At 43.1% G+C, this 13,137-nt stretch overlaps 1 protein-coding gene across 2 annotated transcripts in view; it reads right to left on the bottom strand.

The window, feature by feature from the left end:
• CCDC93 (coiled-coil domain containing 93) overlaps positions 1–13,137 on the bottom strand; it is a 51,550-nt gene that overhangs the window by 18,106 nt on the left and 20,307 nt on the right. For both annotated transcript variants that reach the window (XM_063116622.1, XM_063116623.1), the window contains 5 exons: positions 12,730–12,822; positions 11,889–11,939; positions 9,713–9,799; positions 4,144–4,260; positions 2,340–2,402 (listed from right to left, as the gene is read on the bottom strand). In XM_063116622.1, coding sequence (XP_062972692.1) covers positions 2,340–2,402; positions 4,144–4,260; positions 9,713–9,799; positions 11,889–11,939; positions 12,730–12,822 — 411 coding nt within the window. The remainder of the gene's footprint in view (positions 1–2,339; positions 2,403–4,143; positions 4,261–9,712; positions 9,800–11,888; positions 11,940–12,729; positions 12,823–13,137) is intronic.

A 13,137-nucleotide genomic window follows, 5' to 3' on the forward strand; every position in this document is an offset into this window, starting at 1 on the left:
GCATTGTCAACACTGACTGGCAGAGGTTATCCAAAGTTTCTGGCACGAATTTTTCCTGCCCTACCAGAAGAAGCTGGGGATTGAACCTGAGACCTTCTGCATGCAAAGCGGGTGTTCTACTTTATATGCTAACAGCTAGGTCTTGACTGTTTCAGGCAAACTGAATAGGGACCATATTTGGTCATGATGCAGAGTGGTCCTCCTAGATTCTCTGCCTTAGCATTGGCAGCACAAATGCACGCACCCACACAAACGTTCTGACATGACCTGTGACAGTGCAGCCTGCAAAACTGAGCATATGAAATTCAGGAAGCAGCCTCTCCAGTCATTCAAAATGATGCCCTTGTTCAGATAATATGCTAAGACAGTGGTTAAGCATTTTGAGCTAAACATTATGGCATAGCATGTCATGTGAACCATGATTTAGCGTGTCGTGTGAACCATTCCTAACCATGGTGGCTACATAACCATGGTTTAAACATGCTCACTAACCATTTGCTGCAAAAGGGTTAGTGGCCTAACCATGGCTTAGGGCCTTTCTACACCTCTCAGCGTTCGGGGAGGGAGGGGGGAGGATCTTGCGATATTCTGCTCACAAGATCCTCCCCTAAATCCACATGCCGTGAGACATCCCAGGAGGAAGGAGGGATTAAAAAAATGGAGATAAGCGCACATGTGCTCCAACTAAAAGTTTTTTTAAAAAAACTGCTCCCCCCCACCCCTGATGGGCATGGAGCACCCGAAGAGCTCCATGCCCATTTCCCGCCTCATGTTTACTCTTGAGGAGGCGGTACAAAACAGGGGCAAGCAACCACACACCTCTAGCGGTCTCGGGACAATCCCAAGACCGTGGGAAGAATCGAGTTTTCCCAGGGATTATTCAACCCTGGGAAAACCCGTGTTCATGCCCCCCTGCCCCTGGGAGTCCTTGTGTGTAATTTGGACACACAGGGAGTCGGCTGTGACCAGCCCGGATTTTCAGCCTGGTGTAGAAACGGCCTTAGTGTGATGTCTGAACAGGCCCAATGAGGATTCTCATAGAGGTACTGAAGAGGACAACAAACAGCAGCAAGTATCTGGAAGTAACTACTGGGGAGGGACTGTCTCTTCTCTCTCACTGTGGACATGGCCAGTCAGGCAGGGGAGTGCTGCCACATCCACATAAATACACAGACCACCCCTGATTACAGGAGAAAAGTCTATCTGCCATTACACTTGTTTGTTACTGTGAAGTCTAGGAAGCATGAAACGTGAACCAAACATGACACTGATTTTGGCAGGAAACATTTCTACAGTTAAGTGATGCAGTGTATACCCAATCAAGTAGTCCATTAAAAAACTCCAACAGTGGTTGAATGCTAATTCTTTTAGATACAATTACTTCCACTAGCTTAGATATAGAACTGATTGGAAGCACCAACATGTCCCGCACCAAACACAATAGAGCGTGAATTTAAAAAAAGGGGGAATTTTAATTACTATTGAGGTTAACAAGCTATGTTTAGCCTGCAATTCTAAAGATAATTACTTCAAAGTAAATCTAAGCTAAGTACTTGGACCTTCAGAATAAACACAGCTTGGACTGAGCTCTCTGTCACAGTTAATGGGGGAGGTAAGGAAAAGAATCTCTATGAACTGCAGCAATTTATACATCAAGATTCTTTTTGTATTCAAAATAAAAGCTGTATAGTGGGATTCTTCATCAGATGTATTGGACATGCCAGGCACACCATGCTGTAGTTAGTTGCAGGCCATTCACATAGTTGCCTTTACTTAATAGACAACTTATTTAACAGGACCGTATGGTAGGCTATGAATGCAATAGGTCAACCTGGTAAGGCATGACTGCAATCCTATACACACTTAGCTGAGAGTAAGATCCAGCTTGTATAGGATTGCACTGTAAGAGGCATTATGAAAAGTTGCTCCTGTTGAATTTCCCCCTCCCATCCCAGGCAGGAAGAATGTGTACCTGAACAGGGATTTCTACCTGTTCAAAGCTTGTGAGCCTCTGTCAAAAACAAACAAACAAAAAAAGGACCAGCAATCATAAAACCAAGGATATTCTCATAGTATTAAGAGAGTTTGAACACTACCATAAAACATTATGGGAGAGATGCAGTGAATTTGGATAACAGACACAAGGCAATTGATAGTACAGTACTAAAGCATTCTTTAACCTGCGACAATGAAAACCGCAGTGCTACAAGAGTGCTTACTCCTTTTATTTGTGTATGTGACGGCACTCATTTCTCAATTGGCCCTGTTCATTTTTTTCACAGCTCACAGACACTGATCTAAGTAAAAGAAAGTGGGGTGGGCAAAGAAAAAGACTTTACCTCATTTAGTGTTTTCTTGGCCTCCTTACATCCTGATTGCAGGCTGGCACATTTAGCCTGCAACTGTTATCAAAGAGAAAGACGAAAGAAAAGCCAAGTTAAGTGATAACAAATTTGGTTAGTCAGGCTTTTTAATCAAGTACAGCAAACGTTCATGGTAATGGGGTTTATATACATAAGAACCACGCTGGATGTATTCTTACTTAATGGCTCCTCTTAGAAGCAGCATTCAAACAGAACTATTCAGTCAGAAAACTTGTATCAAAACATTTAAAAGTTTATCAAACATAGTCAACATAAAACATAGATAAAAACAAGTAGTCACGCTGTTCTATTATACCAAAGCTCTCAGTAGGATATAACATTTATTAAAGCCAACATCAGCTTTCAAGATACACATAACTATTGTGTTGGTTGGCTGGCTAAGAATTTTTTTAAAAAAATTGAAAGACCCTCAGAAACAACTATTCCCCCCTTTATTTCTTGTACATTCAGTTTGCAAGGAAAGGTTCAGTGTAAAACATTCATACTGTACGTCAAACATTGCGGGGCCATAATAAAAAGGTAGTATTTTCCTACCTCTTTTAGACATGGATACTTCTCAAATTCAGGTTTTACATTCTGAGGTAGCCTTCCTTATACTAGTGCCTCTAGAAGTGTTAGACTACAACTCCCACCAGCCCCAGCCAGCAGGGACAATTGTTGGGGATGATGGGCATTGTAGTCTAAACATCTGGAGGGCACCAGGTTTGAGAAGGCTACAATAGTGGCATCACACTAGCAGAAAGGGCTTCCGCTCACACAAGGCAAAGCACCTTACTTCCACTGATCTCCTTCACCTACTGCAGCCCTCTGTGCTCTATGCAATACCGTTCCAAAGCATTTCCCCAACTCAAAGGAGCAGCTATTCAAGGGTCATGGGGAGGGAGGGCGCCTGCAGCAAGTGTGTGTGACTCAGAGAGTGAGAGATTGGTGAAAATGGGTTGCTCTGCCTTCCACAAGCAGAAGTACTTTCCACTTGTACAAAGCCACTAGCAGATGGCATACAACCCAGTGTCTGCTCACCCCACATCCCATCCCAGACACCCCATGAACTGAAATGAAAAAAGCCGCCAGCATAAATGAATAAATACTGAAGAAGCCCAAGGAAATACCATACACAGAAAATTCATACTGGAAAATCAGGCTGAAAAATTGCATACATTGTGACAGTCACAACAATCATTTTAGCAGTGGGGTAGTGAAGTCCAATATAATATTTTCACAGGAATGGATAGTGAGCTGTCACAGGAGGTCCTCCTAGCATCTGAACAAAGAAACATGATCTTTCTGAAAGAATTTGTATAAACTAGACCAGCTATCCCCAACCTGTGCTCTCTATGTCTTTTTGGACTTCAACTCCCATCAGCCCTTGTTAGCATGGCCAATGGTCAGGAATGCTGGGAGTTGTAGTCAAAAACATCTGGATGGCATCAGGCTGGGGAAGGCTGAACTAGACAATTCTATGCAGCTTTTAAGTCCCAAATATCGTTTATATTCACACTATGCCATTGTTTGTGCATAAACAGCATTGATGGCTTTCATTCAGAATTGCTGGCAATTCTGTGAAGTTCATTATATTAAGGAAGATATGCCCAACCTCTCTACTTATGCATAGGAGTACATAAATCCTTATCAGGACTCCGATTTCTCATCTCTTGATTCTCCTGGATTGAGCATGAAGTTATAAGCTAAGTTTCCTCATCCGTTTGGAATAGTAGAGTGAATATTTTAAAGAACTTTATAAAAAAAATAAAAACCGTACTTCATCCAGCTGTTTAGTTTTCTGCAAGATCTGCTTGTTTAGAGATGCCACTTTCCTTCTGTGTTGCTGGGCTGCTCCGAGTCTTTCTGGACGCTCCTCTGCAGAAAGTTCTGATTGCTGGGGTGGGTGGGTGGGTGGATGGAATGGGGGCGAGGGAAGAAAAAGGGCACACAAACGGATTACCACTCCACACTTTGTCAGATTCCCCAGGATACTTGCTAATCTAATCTTTGCACAGGATGGCCTTATATATCACTAGACAGCCTCATGCAAGAATGCACAGGTTAGGGTTTGGAAGCTGTGTGCCTTTGGTTACAGAGAGCAAGCAAGTGCTAACGTTGGCAAAGCTTTTCTGTTGCAGCCTAGCACTGAGACCCAGAGAGGTCTTTTACCCTGTGAAGAAGTTATTTTGGAGATAATGCCTTTCAAAAGGTCTTTGCATAAGCCATTTGCAATCAATGCTATCAGGAGAGCAAATATTGTGATAATACCCTCTGTATCATTTTTTCTGTGTCTGACTGGTCATTTTGATTACTATGAAGATTGTTCTGAATTTATATATAAAACAGGAAGCCTTTCAAGTCTTTCTCCGACTACAAGCCAGCATTCCACGATTTATTTTTCTTTGGCGCCAGTAAAAACAACAACAAACTGTTGAGAAGTGAATACAGCATCTGACCTGTTATACTAAGTCTTATGCAATTGACCTATGGAATTACAATTTGAATCAAAGCTGTTAACCCTTTAATAGAATCTGTACATGAAGCTTTGTACGTTCTATCCTTGGTCTCCCAAAGTGTGACAATACCTGCTCTCTCGTTGGAAACTGGTCTACTACAGTCTTATCACCTTGAGAGCTTGGTTGAGCGTACGAAAATTTTGGATTCGTTTGTATGGTCCTGGTTCTTTGGGCTATGTCCACAAGATACATAATGACCCATACTTCACTGAGTGGATGAAATTACTCTGGAATAAGATCAACTCTCTGGACTTCTGCCCAGAGTCTCTGTTAACGATGGAAGCAAAACAGGCCCAAGCTCTTCCGTCTCAAAGGGTAACGGACTGTGATCTACAAGTTTTAAGATCTGCAGCGGACAGAACTTGTTCTCCTCGGTCCTTAGGTGTTAACCTGAGTTACAGAATGGCAGAAGCAAAATATTTCTCAATGCTAAACATCCCCAAATATTGGCATGCACTATCTCTGGCAAGATTTAATGTCTTGCCATCTGCTCTCTTACAGAGGAGGTTTCAGAAAATCAGTATTCCTGATCACTTATGCCGAGGTGGAAGCAATGAAATTGAATCGGTCACGTTCTACTCTATTGCTCTTTTTATAGAGAGATTAGAGAGAAATTATTGCTTGACACCACATTAGAAATTAATGCACTCCTTCATTGCTTCAGGGCCACAGAGGACAGAGACATAATCAAGGCTTTTGCTGAATTCTTTCGGAATGCTAGGAAAATAAGGTATCTCCAGAATTCATTTTGTTGCATATTTCTCAAATTTGTATGTAATTTCTCCCTACTCTTTTGTAAGTGTAAAGTCTGGTCGGTGACCATAATAAAGTTGATGATGATAATGGCTGCCAACCAGAACATGGGTTGCCAATACTGTGAAAAAAGCCAGCATGCTAGGACTACAAACTAAAGAAAAACACAGCACCGCAATGGGCCTGCTCAGAAGTCACCTTAAACTCTGCTGGTTAAGGTTTTCGGTTAAGCAGCAGGGTTTAAGGTGTCTTGAGTGATGCATTTTGCTAAACCCTGCTCACTCACTAACTCTGCAGCAAGGTTAGCAGCTCTAACTGTGGTTTAAAGTGTTGTGTGCAACAGCACGGCTTGTGGTTAGTGCTAACCCCAGAGAACCACAGTTTCGCTAACCACAGAGCCTGAAGTCTCCTCTGAACAGACCCACTGGCAGCATTGATTAGCAGGGCATGGGGTCAGTATCTAGAGCCAGAGCTAAACCATAAGTAGCTAACCTGGTGCCCTCCAGATGCTTTGGACTACAACTCCCATTGTATTTTTATTCATTGTTTTAAACTGCCCAAAGAGCAGGCTATGGGGCATATAGAAATCATCATCATCATTATCATCATCACCTAGAAAAATTGCCACAAGCGAGAAAGAGATATAATAATGCAACAGGAAAAGGTTACAATTATTCTGTTAGTCACATCAGTCACCGGAATCACATCAATTCCACCCGCCACGCCCAGAAAACCTTCAGAAATTAGGCCTACCAAAATACATCCACACCAACATCCAGAAAGCAGTCATGCTTAAAACATGCTCAACATTCAAGAAATTCCTGAATTAGTAAAAGCATTACTTGGCAAAGACCATCATGTCCATCAAGAAAAAACGCCACAAGCGAGAAAAGAGATGATAATGAACATCATCATCATCTCCAGGAAACATGGCCAATGGTCAGAGCTGATGGGAGCTGTAGATCAAAATAGCTGAAGGGCCCCTGATTCACTATCCCTTAGCTAAACTACAGGAGGTGGGTGAGTACGAGACTGTATGATTTCTGATGTCTCTGTTCTGAGACCATCTTGCTGCAAAGTCTTGAACTAGAAAGAAATTGAGGAGGATTTTTTATTTTGAAAGAAAGTGGAAAAAAGGGATTTTAAGCCTCATAATTCTATGAAGCACACAAAGTCCAAGTTTAAGACCTAAGAGTGAATGTGACCATCTAACCTATGGTGTCTTCCGGACCACAAATCATTGTTCACAAAAGCTGAATCATGCATCTGGCTTGTGATGGCCTCGACGGCCCCTTCCAACTCTACTATTCTATGATTCTATGAACACATGAAGAGACTGCTTTTTGCTGTAGGGCCAGAAGCATTGACATTTGATAGCAAAATAGATACCTGATCATTTCTGCCCTCTGCCTGCAGCATGAAGGTATCTCTTTCTACTCATTTTTAAAAGTTGTCTTGAGGGCCCTTGCTGGCTTAAACGCAGGGCAAAAAGGGTTAAAAACCACTTACATAAAGCTATCTTTCTTTCTTGACTGCTTTGCTGGACTACATCTTTAGGCTGACTGATGAGGAATACTCTGAAGTTAGGAAATATATTGAGTGATACATCATAAGGCACTGGGGTCGATCCAATAAACTCCAACTCCCTTCCTGTCCTAAGGCTACTAAGATGTTTCTGCTCTATGTGAACACAGAGATTCCCTGATTTTTGCTGGAGCTAGATGACTCTGCAGTTAGTATGGTGCTTTTAAATCCCCAAAGCACTTAATCTTTCCCTTGTTTGCCCCAATAACACTGTTCAAGAACACTGCCCACTCTTGGAACTTTTTATGTTCCATAACATTATCTGATCAATTATGTACTGTCAAAGAGTCCCACATCAGTCCCAAAGGGGTCAATGTCCTTAGATGCAATCCTTGGACAGAATTTTCACTGCATTTTCTTTTCCAGAATCCCTAAGATCCAAAGGGGCCAAGATGCCTCCCACCAGGAAGAGAAGGGCCAAGATTAGAATCATAAAGAACTTAGTTCACTTTAAAGTGCTTTAGAAATTAAACACAATATACTAGCTTCTAATGATGAAGCTTCTGACTCAGGCCCAGATTCCAAATTGTCAGCAAAATTGCTACATTACACAATTCCGGGCTAAATCCAATGTCATGCAAGTCAACCTCCACTCAGGCAATGGGACTTCTGCTTGCTCTCCTCCCTCCTGGGCCTCCCTGTGTGCTCCCCCAACATTTGCTCCCTGGAGTCTCCATAACCTCAGCATAACTGCTACAGTACATACTTCTAGTCTACATCCATCACACAAGTGGACTTCCTCTTGCTCTCCTGCACTCCGCCACCGAACCCTCCAGAGCAGATCCAGGGGACTACAAGGGGCGGGGTGGAGGAGACAACCAGGTCCGTCAACAGCGTCCATTCCGCTGGTAGATAAACACTGTTGGAATGATCCACTATCTTTATTGACGTCCTAAAAGCACGTCCAACATTTTTCCTATTGCCTCTGGTCAGAGGTACGGATGGCTTCATTCATTCATCTCAATTCAAGAAAGACTAAATTTATTCCTATACCTTCTTTCCCAAATGTAGCTTCCACTTCTTTTGATTCAACGATAACCACAAAAGATGGACTTACTTGAATTTAAGGTGTAATGAAGTGACAGCTCTATATTAACCAATGTGCTCAAAGACTTGAAGAAAAGGACAAAACAGAAATTGCAATGTTTTAAACCATCTTCATTACACACTGGCAGGAAATCCATTTTATCAGCCTAAAATAGCAGAGGCAGATTCCTAAAATCTATAACTGCAGAATGATGGGAGGAATGGGCTGGGGAAAGAGATAAAGAGGATGAAATAAGGATGTAACGATCTGTCTTCCTTACAAATAAAACTCGGTATGGCTCCAAACGCTATATTACTGCTGTAAAAAACTTTTGCAGGTAAAAGCAACGGAACTGCTTTATTAAGTAGCCGCATAAGGCCTCTTCTAAATGTGATACTCCACAGGCTACTCTTCTGCCCAAGTCCATAATTAACAGCAGCAGCAGCAGACATCTGCTTTTGACAGCTCCTGTGTTCACTTAATATGCCCCATTGGGTACAAAATATCTCTATGTATTTCTGAAAACTCATGAATACAGACATCTAGAGCAGTATCCTCAGAAGCTGTTCTACATTCCTGGCAATCCAGTAAGGCAGCGTTCCCCAAACTGGTTTCCGAGGCAGTAAGCCTATACATGCCAGTTGTTGGGGAACATGGGAGGGAGAGTGCTGTTACCCAGGTCCCTGGTCAACAGCTGGTTGGCCACTGTGTGAACAGAGTACTGGACTAGATGGATCCTTGCTCTCATCCAGCATGGCTCTTCTTATGTGTCCTCACAATATTCTGGACTTCAACTCCCATCAGTCCCATTTAAAAAAATACCACCCTATTTGCATATTCCTGAGGCACTGGGGAGGGAGGAAGCCAGGGAATAAAAATGGGTAGCAATCAGAACGGGGAAGGAGCCAGGATGAGGAGACCAGATGGGTTCTGCCGTAAAGGCTCCTGGGATATGTACTGGAGCTAGTTGGAGGACTGAGGGAGAAAGAGGGGGAGAACTAGCCACGGCAACTGGACATACCGTGGATAGTTCTGCAAACAAACAACCCACTGTGGCTTATTCGCAGGGTGGCTTAGTGTGCTGTGTGTTGGATCCAGACTATGCTTCCACTGGTGTGGAGAGAGGAAGGCCCTCCAGAACATTATAGGAGTTGGCAATGGGAGAAGGGTGAAATCAGCAGAAGCTGCCCTTCTCCCTCTCCTATGCCAGCAATCAAAAGCTTTCTCTAGACGAAGGAGATTTTTTTTGTCTATGCCAGTTGAGGTCTAGGTCTAACGCACAAGAGCACAGACCTAATGAAGAACCTTTGGTAAACTGAGATCACGCTAAGTAGCACTAGTATTGCAGGAAGCAAGTATTTTTAAAAAGAGAGAACCCAGAAAGCTGAAGCCCCATGCAGTTGAAGACTTTAACAAGCAATTCTTCAAGTACAATTAGCTTAAAACAAAAGCCATAAATCACCTACCTTTTCTGCATACTCAGACACAATCTGCTTGATCTTATCAGACTGAAGTCCAACTATCTGACCTACAGTGCTTGCGGTCAGTCTGCCCTGCAAGGACAACACAAGCCTTATTAGGGCAAGCGAATGGGCCGCTTGCTGAAAACCTGTGCAGTTCAATATAAGAGGCAGTCCTCGTTTCAAAAGAGATTGTCACTAAGTGCATTTTAATTAGACAATTAAAAATGGGGTCCGTAGTGGTTGTGGAACACCAAAAGGATTAAAATGAGCTTATTTGCAAGCAATTTTAAGTTTTGGGTGCTCCGTAGCCACTAGGGGTGACATTCTTTTCTTTTTAAAAACGTTGTTCCTGAATTCAAGGAGCAGCGGAGGCGGTAGCAAAGGGCAGCAGGGACTGTATGCAGCACACATGCGGGCTGCATGTTTCCCAGCCCTGGTTTACAAGAACAGGATGTGGCCACTTTTACATAGCAAAGGTTGTCAAATTTCTTTTAACCTAAGATGTTAAAAGTCAAATTCAGTTTTGGGGAAGCTCTCCAGGGCCAGGTTCCAGTTTGGGATCCCCCCCCCCGCTCCCCGAAATACCACAAATGCAAGTCAATGTTATAGCTTGAAGCTCTTACTCCCAGTAACTAGGCCTCAGGAGAAGCATTTCAACCTTTTCGAATGGGAGGGGGAAAATCATGCAGAAGCTGGGAAACCATCAAACGATTGGTGGCCGGAGGAAAGGAGCATGGCTCTCTGGGGAACTCCACTGGGCCAGACTGGGACCCCAGAGGGCGGAGGATTGGCTCGCAGGCCTGAGGTTGGGCATCCCTGATGAATAACCATGGCAAGGCGTTCCACATCAGTGGTTCAGCTACACCAGGGGACAACAGCTGCTGCCAATTCACTGGACAGGCGTCTCGCTTAAAATATATGCAGAAGGTAATGGACGTTGTGGGCCTTGCACCCCAGGAATGGGTGCAAGGCATGCACATGTACATAGTGACCAGAAGGAGGAATCCCTGTGCCTGTCCCATCTGCTTGTCACTGAAAGCAAAGGGTGCTGGTGTCAGCAAAACATGCTTGCCTAGAAGGAACAGGCGTCAATGCGAATGGATGTGCGACCATCCCAGAGTGCAGGACATGGACTAATGGGCTCAAGTTACAGGAAGCCAAATTCCAACTGGACATCAGGAAAACTTCCTGACTGTTAGAGCAGTATGACAATGGAACCAATTGTAGTGGGCTCTCCCACAATAGAGGCATTCAAGAGGCAGCTGGACAGCCATCTATCAGGTATGCTTTAGGGTGGGTTCCTGCATTGAGCAGGGGGTTGGACTCGATGGCCTTGTAGGCCCCTTCCAACTCAACTACTCTATGATTCTATGAGTATCTTCACAATGCTGAGGCACATGTGCTGAGTAGAGGAGCAGAAGGCCTTGTGCCTGGCTCAGGAAGAAAGCTCTTGAAGAGCAACAGAGGGTGATGGGAATCAGAGTCATTCCACCCCCTCTCCTGATTGGCCAGGTTCTTCTGCTCCCTGAACTGCTTCCATGCCAGCTGATCTTCGTAAGAACTATTTAACTGTAAGAACTGGTGCCAGAGTTGGTTCCCCCCCCCTTCCCTCTCCATCCCTTTTGGGTCACATCTCTTAGATTGAGGGTAGCCAGTGTCTTGTTTTAGTAACGATATGCAAGCCACTCTGGGAGCCTTTTCGGTAGATGAGTGGGATACAAAGGATGATGATGAGTTTGGAAACCTAGAGGATAGGAATTTGCCATTTCCTACTATTCATTTAAAACTTAAGTTTGCCTCTGTAGGGCCACCAGTTGATTCAGAAGCTAAACACTGTATGAGAAACCCCACCTTTTAAGTTTGATAGTTTTTTCCTCATATCAGTTCACACCATAGCTTAATGCCTGTGGTAATCTCACTCCAGTTAACCCTAATTCAAGGGTTGTGTGACAGCTTTCAAGTCAACATGCAGGTGCTGGCAGATACAACAGGGATGTGAATAAGTTATGTATGCTGTGCTACCAAGTTGGTTTAATGGGTACAGAGTGCAACTTGACAGACTTCCTTCACCAAGTTCCAAATGATCTCAGTTCATAGCCCCATGAAGGAGGAATGTGTATTGCAAAAGTACTTAAAAATTAAAAACAGAGCTATGACTAACAAACCAAGAACTGCTTACCTCTTCTGTTCCCATAGCAGCCATCTCAGTCATCAATGTTTTAATACGAAGCTGATGAAAAATAAATGACAAGATCAGAAAAACTGATTTCTAAAGTCCATGCTTATTAGATAATAATTCTTATGTGACAGCCTTTCCAGTGTGATGTATGAAGCTTAGCAAATTGACACGGTCTATTGAAATGTGCACAGGATTTCCAAACAGGTTTTTAAACTAAAGTAAAAGCTATGCAATTGTTGAATTCCACTGTCAACAGTCCTTGGGAGCAAGGTATACATTACATTATTTATAATTATTCTTTTTTTATTTGCAGCATTACTGCCTTGGACCATTGGTTCATCCAGCCCAGTACTGTCGACATGGACTGGCAGCAGCTCACCAGGGTTTTACATAGGATTCTGGGAATTGAAGTCCAAAGCTTCTAGAGATCTCCTTTCTTCTCACCCCCACCCTAATCTACCAGATTTCCTTTATCGAGTGCAGGGGTTGGCAATATGCAGCCATTTTTATGTATTTATTTTACAAAATTTATAAATTGCCCTAAATTTAAGAAGATTCCTAAGCGTTGAACAGTAAAGCAAAACCCGTCAGAATATAAAAGAATACAAATTTTTAAAATCCAGTTATGGCAATAAAATCATGTTATGGCAATAAAATCATGCCTTAGCAGAATTGCTGTGATTTCAGCAGCATCCACCACTTTGGCTACCAGCCACTTCCAGCAGTGATGGGGAGCAGTGTGAGCCTGTAGGGTTCCCAGGGGGTTAATGCAGCCTCCCCAACCCTATGGCGAGTAAATGTCCCTGGGTTAAGCCTGTCCCAATGTATTAGTTTTGTGCACCTCTTCCGCAGCTTGAAGGTCATCTTCAGTATAGGCCTCAGTTTTCCCTACTGGTAAGAGCCCAGCAGGTAGCGCCATTTTCTTGTCTTCAGCCTATTAAAAAGAAGAAGAAAAAGATGTCTATAAGATTAAGATGGAAAAGTGTGGAATATGATGTCTATAAATCAGAAGGGTGGGGAGATACAAACAGTGAACAACCAATATACTGTACAACACATATGTATGTACCAAATACATTAGAGATATGAGGCTGGATTCAGAAAAGGGTGAATGATGTTACTTCATATGGAATGTGGCTTTCCCACAAGCATAATTTACAAATATATTAAAGAGGCACCACAGAAACAATCCACAGAGTAAAAAAACACAAACAGCAGCATATGGTACCGAATGATCTGCCTGCACAGG

Source organism: Elgaria multicarinata, chromosome 2 (genome assembly GCF_023053635.1).
Source record: "Elgaria multicarinata webbii isolate HBS135686 ecotype San Diego chromosome 2, rElgMul1.1.pri, whole genome shotgun sequence".
In the NCBI taxonomy this organism is placed as follows: Eukaryota; Metazoa; Chordata; class Lepidosauria; order Squamata; family Anguidae; genus Elgaria; species Elgaria multicarinata.